Source organism: Schistocerca serialis, chromosome 7, assembly GCF_023864345.2.
Source record: "Schistocerca serialis cubense isolate TAMUIC-IGC-003099 chromosome 7, iqSchSeri2.2, whole genome shotgun sequence".
NCBI lineage: Eukaryota > Metazoa > Arthropoda > Insecta > Orthoptera > Acrididae > Schistocerca > Schistocerca serialis.
Window position 1 is genome coordinate 26,057,848 of NC_064644.1, and position 13,699 is coordinate 26,071,546.

The window sequence follows — 13,699 nt, forward strand, 5'->3', positions numbered from 1 at the left end:
GATCTTTATGTATTTCAGTTATGTTCTGGTTTGGAAGAAGTCTAAAGTTTTTTCTATGTATGTTGTTCTGTCCATTACAACAGTTGTGTTGCCCTTGTCAGCTTTTACAATTATTGCATTATTCATGTTTAATTTAGTCTTAATGGTACGTGTAAGGGCTTCTTCTCTTTTCTTGTATGCTGGGACCACTGGAGATACTCTAGTTTACTTATTAAAGTTTACCATTAAATATCAGTTTAATTTTTTGTCAAAAGTTATCCAAAACCATATTCTGAAATAGTGTCTTGTTTCTCCACTAGGCAGTGCCACAAGTTCCTCCAAATGTCGTAACACAACATACACACATATGTAACACTAACTAATGTAAATCCACCCGATGATGGAGGTTTAAACCTTCGAAACGCGTCGTGGAAAAAATAAAACGGTGACTGGTAACAGTAAACTTGTTGTTTCGTTTAATGTCTGAGATATCGTTTCTTGTAACAACATGAATTGTCTAAAAGTTGTTAATTCAGATATACATAGCGAAAACATTTAGTCGCTTTAAAATATTAGCTTCTGAAGTTTTAAAAATATTGAAAATACTGTTGTGTCAGTGGATGCATCTCGTTTATCTGAGTTCACAGATGTAGCCACAATTGCTTTATTATTTGACTAAGATCAAATAAGCGATCCAAGTGTCTCATCTTCAATAAAATCACCGCACCCTTCCGTGCTGTCAGATGGCGGAAAACTAGAGTCACTCCACCTCGACCGACGTGTCCTTTGTTCCCTTCCGTCTCTCCTGTTCCCAAGAGCACCTCTCCCCTACCAACACACCGAGGTCGTAACACTTGAGCCAGTGGGTGCTCCAGCAGCTCCCCACCAAGTTACACACTTCGTACAACACTTCGACTTACACACAAATCTGCCATTATACCTACAGCAATGATTTTATGACTAAAATACGTATCGTGATCGACTGTTCATGTCATGTCTGCCAACAGCACTTATTATGATTTTTTATTTGATATCTCATTAATGCCGAGATATTTGTGCTTCTAGCACACCTTCGTCAGCAGTTACCACAATTAATACATCAATTCACTAATAACGATAAGATGATAGAATATTTAACAACATTTCAGTTGTTAGACTATGGCTATAGTTCAATGCCAGTAGTGGATACATAGCTTCTTGTGTGACATAAAATCATTTATCTCTCAGTAAGTGTAGACATTTGTGGTGGAATGAAGTGTTGGATTATAATTATATTTATGACTGCAGCTGGTAATTTTTTTATGCAATGTACTGCGTCGTGTTAATGGACTCGGCGCTCTTACATTTGATGGATCAGTCATTTTGGCCTCATTTCAGGCTTTAAATGATTCAAAGTTCAATTAATTAGGCTTTATTGCTTCTTGAACACGTTGCAAAATGGCTGTCAGGTCTGTATTTAGTGTTAATATAATATTGTTGGAAGTGAACGGCTGTTTTTACTACAAGTTCTCCACACGAAGGCATCCAGAAGTCACCAATGCGACAAGAATGATTTTCACACTCTACATAGTCACACTGACCCGCAGGTATCGACGAGTTACTCTCAAATGTTCCTTGATGTTCAACGGAACACGCCACGCTGAGTCTGAAGTACGGCAAGAAAGATCGTACGCAAATTAGCTTCCAAACCAACTCACTCAGAATAACCTAACTAGGACCAAATCGTTAACAACTGACGTCGCTTGGTTGGCTGGTTCATTTGGGACAGGGGACGAGACAGCGAGGTCATTGGTTATATTGAATTAGGGAAGGACGGCGAAGGAAGTCGGCCGTCCCCTTTCAAAGGAATCATCCTGTCATTTGCCTGAAGCGATTTAGGGAAATTACGGAAGACCTAAATCAAGATGGCCGGACTCTGGTTTGACCCGTCGTCCTCCCAAATGCGAATCCTGTGCGCTTACCACTAAGCCACGACGTAGCTTGATATTTACGAAACGATAACCGAAACAAATGCAAGATTTTCTTCATATTGATACAGATTTGTAAAGAGATCGTACAGTGCTACGTTACATACCACAGCCTCGAGATTCTCCCAAGTCTCGTTAAGTTGCAGTCTTTTATTGTAAGCGCGTCCTTCTCGCACTTACCGAACAGTAAGTGGGAGGGCTAGGCAGCAACAGACGAACGCGGTGGTCATTGAGTCAGGAAGACAACAGGGAGATAGTGGTACTGACTACACGTTGGAAAGTGACAGAAGTGTTCCACTTGGTTTTCTTCCTGGTGCCTGGAGAATTCTTGTGGATGGAGTGCACAGACCGTGTCTGTGTCTTGGTACTATGTGTGCTGTACATAAGATTTCCCAAGTGAAACATGCCTGTTTAATTGACACTTCTCTGTTTTGTCGAAATTTGCACTGATCTGACGGCATGTCCCGTCTGCTAGCATTTAATGTGGAATCTATATGTACTTCTGTACCGTTATTGCATTTTGTGCCGCTTTTTGTCCAGCCTGCCTGTTACAGAAGAAGTTCCTTCCATTTCTTTTTTAAGATAATTTCACTGTCTGGATTTTACCCATTTTGCGTACTTAATTCTTACTTTATGTATATTAACTCTCAAGATCATAGACATTTTCATGTGTATAAAGGAATTCTGGCTAGAGTTTAATTTTACTTTGTGGTAAAGTTTTGTTCTCAGTGAGGATTCAAACTTTTCATTATCGCTGATTCGATAGTCACCCAGGCACTCTACGGTACTTGACTAGAGCACTAAATCTCCAACTAGAATCCCAAAGGAAATATTCAGGACAATTTGAAATATCATGTGAACGATAGCTACCTAGTAGATCTATGGCGTATAATCGTCATTTTCTACAGCTACATGTTACGCGTTATTATGGCGGGTGGTTTAAATTTTTTGTCTGGTGCTTTTATTTGTCGTAAATGTGATAACGGTATGGCGGTTATGTGTCGTAAATGTGCACACGAAAGTACACTGCTGGCCACCGTAAATGCAACACCCTGAAGGAAGCATCCGAATCAAGTGAAATTTACACCATGGGTTTGCAGCGATGAGATATGCAACTGATTAGAATTTCAGCGCAGACGCACATCACGCGCGCCTGTGGCGCCACCTCATAGCGCCATTTAAGGCTTGGCGATTTCGACGAGTGTACCTTCGGCACGTGTGTTTACCTTGTGGTTGTTTCACAAGACGATCAGTTATGCCTCGTAGACAACAGCGAACATCGTTTGATCAAGTATCCGAGTTCGACAGAGGAAGGATAGTGGCTTACCGAGATTGTGGATTATCATACAGAGAAATCGCTAGTGGTGTTGGACGAAACCAAACGACTGTAATGCGGATATGTGACCGTTGGATGCAGGAGGGTACGACGGACCGACGTCGTCGATCGCATTCACCTCGGTGCACCACTGCACGTGCTGATAGTCAAATTGTGCGCATGGCAGTGACGGATCGCTCAGTGACATCCCGAACCATAGCACAGCACATTGCGTCTGTAACGCATCATCCAGTGTCTGCGCGTACCATTCGACGCCGTTTACAGCAGAGTGGTCTGTCCGCAAGACGTCCATTGCTTCGTCTACCACTGACGCAGAACCACAGACGTCTCCGTCGCCAATGGTGTGATGACAGACGGATGTGGACGGCAGAATGGAATGACGTTGTCTTTACTGACGAGGCACGCTTCTGTCTGCAGCACCACGATGGTCGGATTCGAGTGTGGAGACACCGTGGAGAGAGGATGCGGGACAGCTGCATTATGCACCGCCACACTGGTCTTGATTCTGGTATTATGGTATGGGGCGGTATTGGATATTACTCTCGCACGCCTCTAGTACGCATTGCCGGTACTTTAAATAGCCGGCGCTACATATCCGAAGTGCTGGAGCCAGTTGTCCTTCCTTACCTTCAGGGCTCGGCCACAGCCATATTTCAACAGTATAATGCGCGACCACACGTGGCACGCTTTGTCCAAAGGTTTTTCGTCAATAACCAGATTGAATTGCTTCCCTGGGCAGCTCGCTCTCCGGATCTTTCGCCGATAGAAAACATGTGGTCCATGTTTGCTCAACGAGTGACCCAGATTACATCCCCGGCTGCCACACCAGATGATCTTTGGCAACGTGTGGAAGCTGCTTGGGCTGCTGTACCCCAGGAACACATCCAACGTCTCTTTGACTCAATGCCGAGACGTGTGGCAGCGGTGATCTCCAACGATGGCGGCTACTCTGGCTACTGATTCTGGCAGGAACCACGTGTCACAGACGTCTGTAAACGTAATCATTTGATACTTGGTCAACATGTTATCTACAAAATAAATTTTGTTGTGCTACCTCTTGTCTTTCTTGGTGTTGCATTTACCGTGGCCAGCAGTGTATTTTCTTACAAACCTTTTTTATCGATACTGCGCAAGGTTTAGCGTTGTGAAGTCCAAGCCCGCGGATATGTCCTTGCCTTGCGTAAGGTGTCGAACTATTTACCCGAATTCATCCTCAGGTACGATGGCCCTTCGTTTCCTTTACGGCGGCGTGCCGTTCCTGCAACGCTTCAAAGCCAAGTTCACGGGCGACGCCGTCTCCGACTTCTTCCTCGAGCTGGTGCGCCAGACAGTCGACGAGCGACTGGAGAAAGACATCAAGAGGAACGACTTCCTCGACCTGCTCATCCAGCTCAAGCAGAAGGGACACCTGGAGGGGGACGCCCACGCTCTGGTGCAGACCGAGGAATCGATTGGTAAGCACTGTGAAACTTTGCTTTGTAGCAATTTATAGCTCAGTATTCTCATTACGTTTTTCTGTTGAGAGCTACTGCATTAACAGCGAGAAGTATTCAAGAAGTGCCAACCGTTCTGCTTCAAAATGGTGGCGGATCCTTTATGGACTGTCATCTCTGTACTTATGATCCATTTCATACATGCCACTCGATGTGGTGTCCTGTTCCACCTCTGGGGCGTCGAGAATGACGTGGTGTGGTCTGTGCCACAGTCAGACAGGGGTGTGTCATTCTGCAGTGTGCCTTACGGGTGCTATCTGACCCTTGCTTGGCTGCAGTCAAGACAAAATCCTGCGCCGAGGAGGAAGTACCACTATAGATTCCCGTCACTGATCTTGATGACAGTTTGTGTAGGTAAGATTTGCATACGTCTTTGCCCCAAGGTGAAAAACTCTAATTGTAATTGGTATGTGCACGACAGTGCACGGGCTAACATGTTCCAAAAAGCAGCTCACGAAAATGTAAGTTTCAAGAGGTCCTATCTCGGGTTCTATTGATCACACACATAATGACGCAAGTGTTTTGGGCATTACATGGCATAGCAACTATTTGTATACATATTGAAAGAACGGGCGATCTATAGTTATCCTGCAGCACAGGGTCAAAATTTAAACATCACTTCCTCCAGCCGAGACAGATTGTACAAGTCTAGCGTTGATTCTGTTTTAAGTGTATTTCAAGGGTAGACATTAGACGGCTTATGAAAGCAGCATTTTTTTCACTGGCGGTTCCTGAGAAAACCCAGAAACACCACGATTTCTGTATACGAAAAGTACTAATTGTGGGGATTATCACTTCTATAAATCCTATTCATGACTGATCGACGAAATTGTTACCATACGTTCTGAAGGCGATATTCCCGGGGCCCTTCGAATCTTTTTCCGATTTGATTATCCATTAGCGAAATCCAGAGATTCAAAGTTACCGCACATATGCAGAAGACCGCAAAAACCGAATTTTAGCCGTTTTTGCTCTCTGAGGCGCAATTATTTCAATACGTAACCGTAGCAAACGGTTCAAACCTTCAATACATGTTCTTCAGACATTGAGAACAAATCATTATCCGTTATCAAGATACACCAGAAAAACCAATATTGTTGGGTTTCATAAGTACCAATTGTGGGGATGACATTTTCTGTAAATTCTGTTCATGGCAAATCGTAGAACTTAATGCCATATGTTCTTGAAATGAAATTGTCGCGGAATCTTGAAACATTTTTCGGTTCATTACTCGTTACCCATATCAAGAGGTACAAAAGTACTGCACTTACGCACTAAAAAAATTGAGATTAATATGCGGTCTGAGGCGTGAATGTAGTTTTAACACTCATAGTGAAGCTATGGAAAGGGTTTTGAAGTCATCACACAACGTTTTTAGTCACAATATTTTCACCAATAGAACTTCATGATGCGCAGTACCTGTGTAACGGGCACTTCGTATTTTTACAAATATGTGAAAATTGGTAATGCAGTGACAGAAAATGGGTAAAAAGGTCTTAAAATGTCTTTAAAGAGCTGAACGTAACTGCCAAAAGTAATGTAAAACTGTTACAAATTCAGTAAAATACTCCTAATAATATTTTTTCTCTTTTAAGAAAAAATCATAATTTGAGCCGTTTGAATCAATAGCGATCGGTAAGCAAAGTGTCCAGAAAAAATGGTAAGCAAAAGATTTTGTGTTAGCCTTATATTTATGAGTACTTATTTGTTGTTTATTTGTAGCAAAGTACAGAAATGTGTCTAATATACAAATAAACAGTCGAAATCCTAATGACAAAATGTTAAAATTTGTGTGAAATCCTATGGGACTTAACTGCTAAGGTCATCAGTCCCTAAGCTTACACACTACTCAACCTAAATTACCCTAAGGACAAACACACACACACATGCCCGAGGGAGGACTCGAACCTCCGCCGGGACCAGCCGCACAGTGCATGACTGCAGCGCTCTAGACAGCTCTGTTCATCCCGCGCGGTTCTTAATGACATCTAGAACTCGTTTTATATAATCTGAAAACCCTATTGTAGCAGGGATAAGAAGGGAATAAGCTGAAGAATGCTTCTATCAGAGAACAAAAAAAGGCAAATGTGTTCCTGTCCAAGACCCTGACAGAAAAGTGAGGAATCAGCTTCTTCACTTCCAATCTCGCCTTCCTCACCAAAATTTTTGGATGTTAACATATTCCACCTTTTTGTGCTGAAAGCAGAAAGACAGCGACGATGGAAGAGAGAGGAGGCAGTGCCAGTGGGAGAGAAAGAGAGCGGAGACAGCGATAGTGGTGGCAATAGAGTGTGATAGTGAAATGAAAGGAAGATTGATGAGCACAACAGGGGTGGGATCCAAGGAGAAGAGAGAGCATTTATTGATGGTCAATAAGAGTTGGTGGCAGTAAAGTAGAAAGAGATGTGAATGGAGATAAAAGCAGTGGCGTGAAAAGAGAAAGTAGAGACTGGAAGCCAGAAATACAGATGGGTGGAGACCATTCAGTCATTCCGGTGTCTGGTGCCTTCTAGACTTCAAAGTATAGGTGTAGGGAAGACCACATTTGGAAAGAAATTTAACCACGTGCATATAGATGAAAAACATGTTGGTCTCACCAGAATTTTTGAGCTGCTAAGATATAGTGGAGATAAAGGTAGTCGGTAGGAAACATAAAAGTAGGCAGAGTAAGTGAGACAGGAAACAGTGGCAGTGGGATACGCCCGTAAGGAATGGGAGAAAAGGGAGATGATGGGAGATACACGCATAGAGAGTGGCAGCGAGAGGGAGATTCTGCATTGAAGGCTCAACTACAAATAAAATCTGAGTAAAAGGACTTAGAATGTAATGTGTTAAAAGAGAGCGACAACATTCTCATGCCAACAGTTTTGGTGAGGATGGCAGGATTAGTACTGAGGAAGCTGGTTGCCCACTTTTTTGTCTGACTCCTTTAAACTGGAAGATATTCGCCTCATTCCTGCTCCGACTGGAGCATTTTTCCGCTCATAAATGAATATTTGTGTGTTGCAAAGTTATAGCAAGAAGTTTCCGAAAAAGCTTCCAAAACCAAATGCTCACACGCAGATATTTTATGTGAGTCGATTTGTAGATGTAAGACGCTCAAGCTACGCTGAAATTAAAATGTTCCAATACCGGTGCAAGGGAAAATATACTTTATGCACACTGGAAATCCTTCTCATTTCATTGTTATCAGTCGTCCAAACTCTATAAATGATTCGAAGAGTTGAGCGAGTTTCCTGGCCTCCACATTTTCTACGTGTGGCGACAACCGGCTGTTACAAGTCCTGCCTTTGGAGTTTTCGGGTAATTATTTCCTCTTTCTTTCGACGTTTGTGATTCGAGATCTGCCAGTAACTGTCATAGTTTCAGACGTATGGAATACTTCTGTCTTTACAAGAATGTTATAATGCCAACGGTTTGACCTGTGTGGTAGGGAATTTTTATGGTCTCGTTTCGAAGTGAGTGATTAAAGGACGCCTGTTGAATTCCGATCTTATCCCATTTCTGCGACTTCTGGTGCATTATTTGGAGTTCACTTATTGTCACTATTTCATAAAGCTTATCTACTTTTCAGACTGCTTCGTGGGGAATGCGATGTCATAGTATGTGATCGGCAGTGGGAGTGAATTTAGTTTTGGAGATATCTGCTGACAGATGCAACAATTAATTTCATTTGCCATTTTGTTATCACTTTCTTTGAAACAGCATCGCTTGGTAATGGGGATAGTCAGTACCCCTCCATAACGCATTATTTCATCAATTTCAGAACAGCCATTTCAGTCTGCAGTGAAGTGTACCCTGCTATTAAACTACTTTACACGTTAAAACCTCCCCGTGAACCACGGACCTTGCCGTTGGTGGGGAGGCTTGCGTGACTCAGCGATACAGAGAGCCGTACCGTGGGTGCAACCACAACGGAGGGGTATCTGTTGAGACGCCAGATAAACGCGTGGTTCCTGAAGAGGGGCAGCAGCCTTTTCAGTAGTTGCAGGGGCAACAGTCTGGATGATTAACTGATCTGGCCTTGTAACACTAACCAAAACGGCCTTGCTGCGCTGGTACTGCGAAAGCCGAAGGCAAGGGGAAACTACAGCAGTAATTTTTCGCGAGGACATGCAGCTTTAATAGGATTGGGGAGAAGAGAAGTTTGTGGCACAACTTGACTAGAAGAAGGTATCGGTTGGTAGGACATGTTCTGAGGCATCAAGGGATCATCAATTTAGTATTGAAGGGCAGCGTGGAGAGAAAAATCGTAGAGGGAGACCAAGAGATGAATACAGTAAGCAGATTGAAAAGGACGTAGGTTGCAGTAGGTACTGGGAGATGAAGAAGCTTGCACGGTTTAGAGTAGCATGGAGAGCTGCATCAAACCAGTCACAGGACTGAAGACCACAACAACAACAACACCTTAAAACTTGGACAAGACGAGCACAGAGTGCTCAGAACTTCACCTTATGGAGGAACATCAGTTTTTATTACAGATATGAGTCTTGTCTACCCGACAATGAAATTTGTTACTAGTTATACCAGAAAGAGGTTTCAAAGGCAACTAATAAATTAGATGTGTCAGTAACCCCTAGTCTCTGAATGCGTTTACAGAAAAATGACTTAAGGGGACACTAAACAATACCACCCGCCAGGGTCATCACAATCAGCACAACACAGCTTCTATATCGGAGATGACAAAGAAATTCGTATCAATTTTCACTGTGTTATTTTCTTTTACATACGAGTGAATTAAACCCTTACTGTTTTTCCCTTAAGGCCTTCACCCTATGGTAAGACTTGTATAAGCTGAATGCTAAACACGAACTTTCACAAATTATTGTAGTGATTTACTTTTCCCCAAAGGAGGACTATTTTGGTTTATGCGCTTTTAAATACACTGTCATATACTGTTTAGCTGGATTGTGTCCTCATTGTGCCTCAACTAGTGCGAGACATACCATTCAGAATCTACATATATTTTCTTCAACAAGCTGTGATGTAAATGGGAGGAGATACTTTCCATTAACCAGCATTTGCGTTAATGCTTCCGACGAATCACTGCTTAACTACGTCTTTGCGCACTACAAATAGTCTGATCTTATTATAGTGGTTCCTGCAGCACCTGTTCATAGGGCCAAGGGCCCTAATAAACTTCCTTGAGCTATGCCTTCATTTACTTCTACGTACATTAATTACTCTCCATTCAAAATAACACACTGCCTCCTCCCTGCCAAGAGATCTTCAAGCCAGACACAGATTCCGTTTGATAACTATTTTTTGTTTCTTTTTCTCTTTTCTTAGTCATGATTTGATGCGCCATCCCCAAAATTCAAACCTTGATATTTGTTGGGTGTATTCAAATGTCTTCCCCCTCTACAGCTCCCTCTAGTACCATGGAAGTTATTCCCTGATGACGTTACACGTATCTTGTCATACTGTCCCTGCCCCTTATCAGTGTTCTACGTACGTCCATTTCTTCGCCAATTTTGCGGAGAACCTCCTAATTTATTTTATCGCTGCATCTCACTCCCAACATTCTTCTGCAAAATCTAGACCCTTTCTCTTCCGATTCCGTGCTCCTACTGTCCATGATTCGCTACCATACAGAGCCGTCCTCGAACGAACATTCTCAGAAATATCTCCCTGAAATTAAGGCCTAAGGTTGATACCGGTAGACTTCTGTTGGCCAGGAAGAAAACCTACCGTACTGTAATGGTACAGGTCTGGCCATGAACCTGTTGCATTTTCAGGACACCGATGACACCCAGTACATTCATCATTTCGTTATACCAACAGTTTCCTGACAGTGATCCAGTTCTCAGGGAAATCACCATATATATATATATATATATATATATATATATATATATATATATATATATATATATAGGGTGTTACAAAAAGGTACGGCCAAACTTTCAAGAAACATTCCTCACACACAAAGAAAGAAAATATGTTATGTGGAAATGTGTCCGGAAACGCTTACTTTCCATGTTAGAGGTCGTTTTATTACTTCTCTTCAAATCACATTAATCATGGAATGGAAACACACAGCAACAGAACGTACCAGCGTGACTTCAAACACATTGTTACAGCAAATGTTCAAAGTGTCCGCCGTTAGCGAGGATACATGCATCCACCCTCCGTCGCATGGAATCTCTGATGCGCTGATGCAGCCCTGGAGAATGGCGTATTGTATCACAGCCGTCCACAATACGAGCACGAAGAGTCTCTACATTTGGTACCGGGCTTGCGTAGACAAGAGCTTTCAAATGCCCCCATAAATGAAAGTCAAGAGGGTTGAGGTCAGGAGAGCGTGGAGGCCATGGAATTGGTCCGCCTCTACCAATCCATCGGTCACCGAATCTGTTGTTGAGAAGCGTACGAACACTTCGACTAAAATGTGCAGGAGCTCCATCGTGCATGAACCACATGTTGTGTCGTACTTGTAAAGGCACATGTTCTAGCAGCACAGGTAGAGCATCCCGTATGAAATCATGATAACGTGCTCCATTGAGCGTAAGTGGAAGAACGAAACTAAAATAAGCTATAACATGGAAATTAAGCGTTTCCGGACACATGTCCACATAACATCTTTTCTTTATTTGTGTGTGAGGAATGTTTCCTGAAAGTTTGGCCGTACCTTTTTGTAACACCCTGTATATATATGAGCCAACCGAACACGTCGTCATCATAAGTGGGCTACACTTCGACGCCTACCAATGTCAGCCCCTGCCAATGGGTGGCCGATACTCTTTGGACGCACCCAGGCGGCGAACCACCGATACTGTCTGTTGACCTAACCATAAGGTCAGCTTCACTCTGTCACCGTCTCCACGAGACCACCTGCAGATGTCCTGTCATCACCTCATGATCCGAGGTACGAAGTGCGGTACCCCAAGCTACCGTCTGACGTCGCCAGACCGAGCGCCCCACCCACCTGTCCAGGGTTCGTCACTCAGATACCACGGCCTGCTCTGGTTAGGCCGGCGACCAGCCTGCCCCGCTCCAGCCATCTGAGCTGTATCACTACCACGACACCGTAATTCGGTCACAACAACAGAATGCGCTAGTGGCCAATCCTGCTTGCTATAGGACTGCCTCTTCGAAAAGCACTTACAGCAGTGTGTCCACGTTGGTGCGCTTGGCTGGAGGGTTGTGCAACTATAGCCCGTCATCTGCTTACTGCAGGCACACTACTCCTTTAAATCTTTTTTTTATTTCAGTCTCTGATCAGTATATAAAGTTCTTCGAAGATGACCGGTTTCAATCAGTAATGACCATCTACAACTCTGTTGTAGAAATGTTTCTCTTTTTAATTCCAGTCTTTGATCACAATATAAATTCCTTCGACTATGGCCGGTCTCAGTAATGACATGGCATTCTGGCATTTGCGGGCTATATCGCAGCTTGTGAAGGCTTTGTCTGTCTCTGGTTAACAGTCAACAACAGTCAAAATTTTCGGCTACCTTCTTCATTGAGTTCTGTAACAAGTTTCAGCTAGTAATAGCAAATACCCTGTTCAAGAATCACAAGAGGAGGAGGTATACTTGGAAAAGGCCGGGAGATACGGGAAGATTTAAATTAGATTACATCATGGTCAGACAGAGATTCCGAAATCAGATACTGGACTGTAAGGCGTACCCAGGAGCAGATATAGACTCATATCACAATATAGTAGTGATGAAGAGTAGGCTGAAGTTCAAGACCTTTGTCAGGAAGAATCAATACGCAAAGAAGTGGGATACGGAAGTACTGAGGGATGACGAGATACGTTTCAAGTTCTCTAACGCTATAGATACAGCAATAAGGAATAGCGCAGTAGGCAGTACAGTTGAAGAGGAATGGATATCTCTAAAAAGGGCCATCACAGAAGTTGGGAAGGAAAACATAGGTACAAAGAAGGTAGCTGCGAAGAAACCATGGGTAACAGAAGAAATACTTCAGTTGATTGATGAAAGGAGGAAGTACAAACATGTTCCGGGAAAATCAGGAATGCAGAAATACAAGTCGCTGAGGAATGAAATAAATAGGAAGTGCAGGGAAGCTAAGACGAAATGGGAGCAGGAAAAATGTGAAGACATCGAAAATGATATGATTGTCGGAAGGACAGACTCAGCATAGAGGAAAGTCAAAACAACCTTTGGTGACATTAAAAGCAACGGTGGTAACATTAAGAGTGCAACGGGAATTCCACTGTTAAATGCAGAGGAGAGAGCAGATAGGTGGAAAGAATACATTGAAAGCCTCTATGTGGGTGAAGATTTGTCTGATGTGATAGAAGAAGAAACAGGAGTCGATTTAGAAGAGATAGGGGATCCAGTATTAGAATCGGAATTTAAAAGAGCTTTGGAGGACTTACGGTCAAATAAGGCAGAAGGGATAGATAACATTCCATCAGAATTTCTAAAATCATTGGGGGAAGTGCCAACAAAACGACTATTCACGTTGGTGTGTAGAATATATGAGTCTGGCGACATACCAACTGACTTTCGGAAAAGCATCATCCACACAATTCCGAAGACGGCAAGAGCTGACAAATGCGAGAATTATCGCACAATCAGCTTAACAGCTCATGAATCGAAGCTGCTTACAAGAATAATATACAGAAGAATGGAAAAGAAAATTGAGAATGCGCTAGGTGACGATCAGTTTGGCTTTAGGAAAAGTAAAGGGACGAGAGAGGCAATTCTGACGTTACGGCTAATAATGGAAGCAAGGCTAAAGGAAAATCAAGACACTTTCGTAGGATTTGTCGACCTGGAAAAAGCGTTCGACAATATAAAATGGTGCAAACTGTTCGAGATTCTAAAAAATGTAGGGGTAGGCTATAGGGAGAGACGGGTCATATACAATATGTACAACTACCAAGAGGGAATAATAAGAGTGGACGATCAAGAACGAAGTGCTCGTATTAAGAAGGGTGTAAGACAAGG

The 13,699-nt window shown here is 42.9% G+C and overlaps 1 protein-coding gene across 1 annotated transcript in view; it reads left to right on the plus strand.

The window, feature by feature from the left end:
* Positions 1-13,699, plus strand: part of LOC126412723 (cytochrome P450 6a2-like) — a 101,914-nt gene that overhangs the window by 68,886 nt on the left and 19,329 nt on the right. Inside the window, exon 4 of the mRNA XM_050082447.1 lies at positions 4,500-4,736. Coding sequence (XP_049938404.1) covers positions 4,500-4,736 — 237 coding nt within the window. The remainder of the gene's footprint in view (positions 1-4,499; positions 4,737-13,699) is intronic.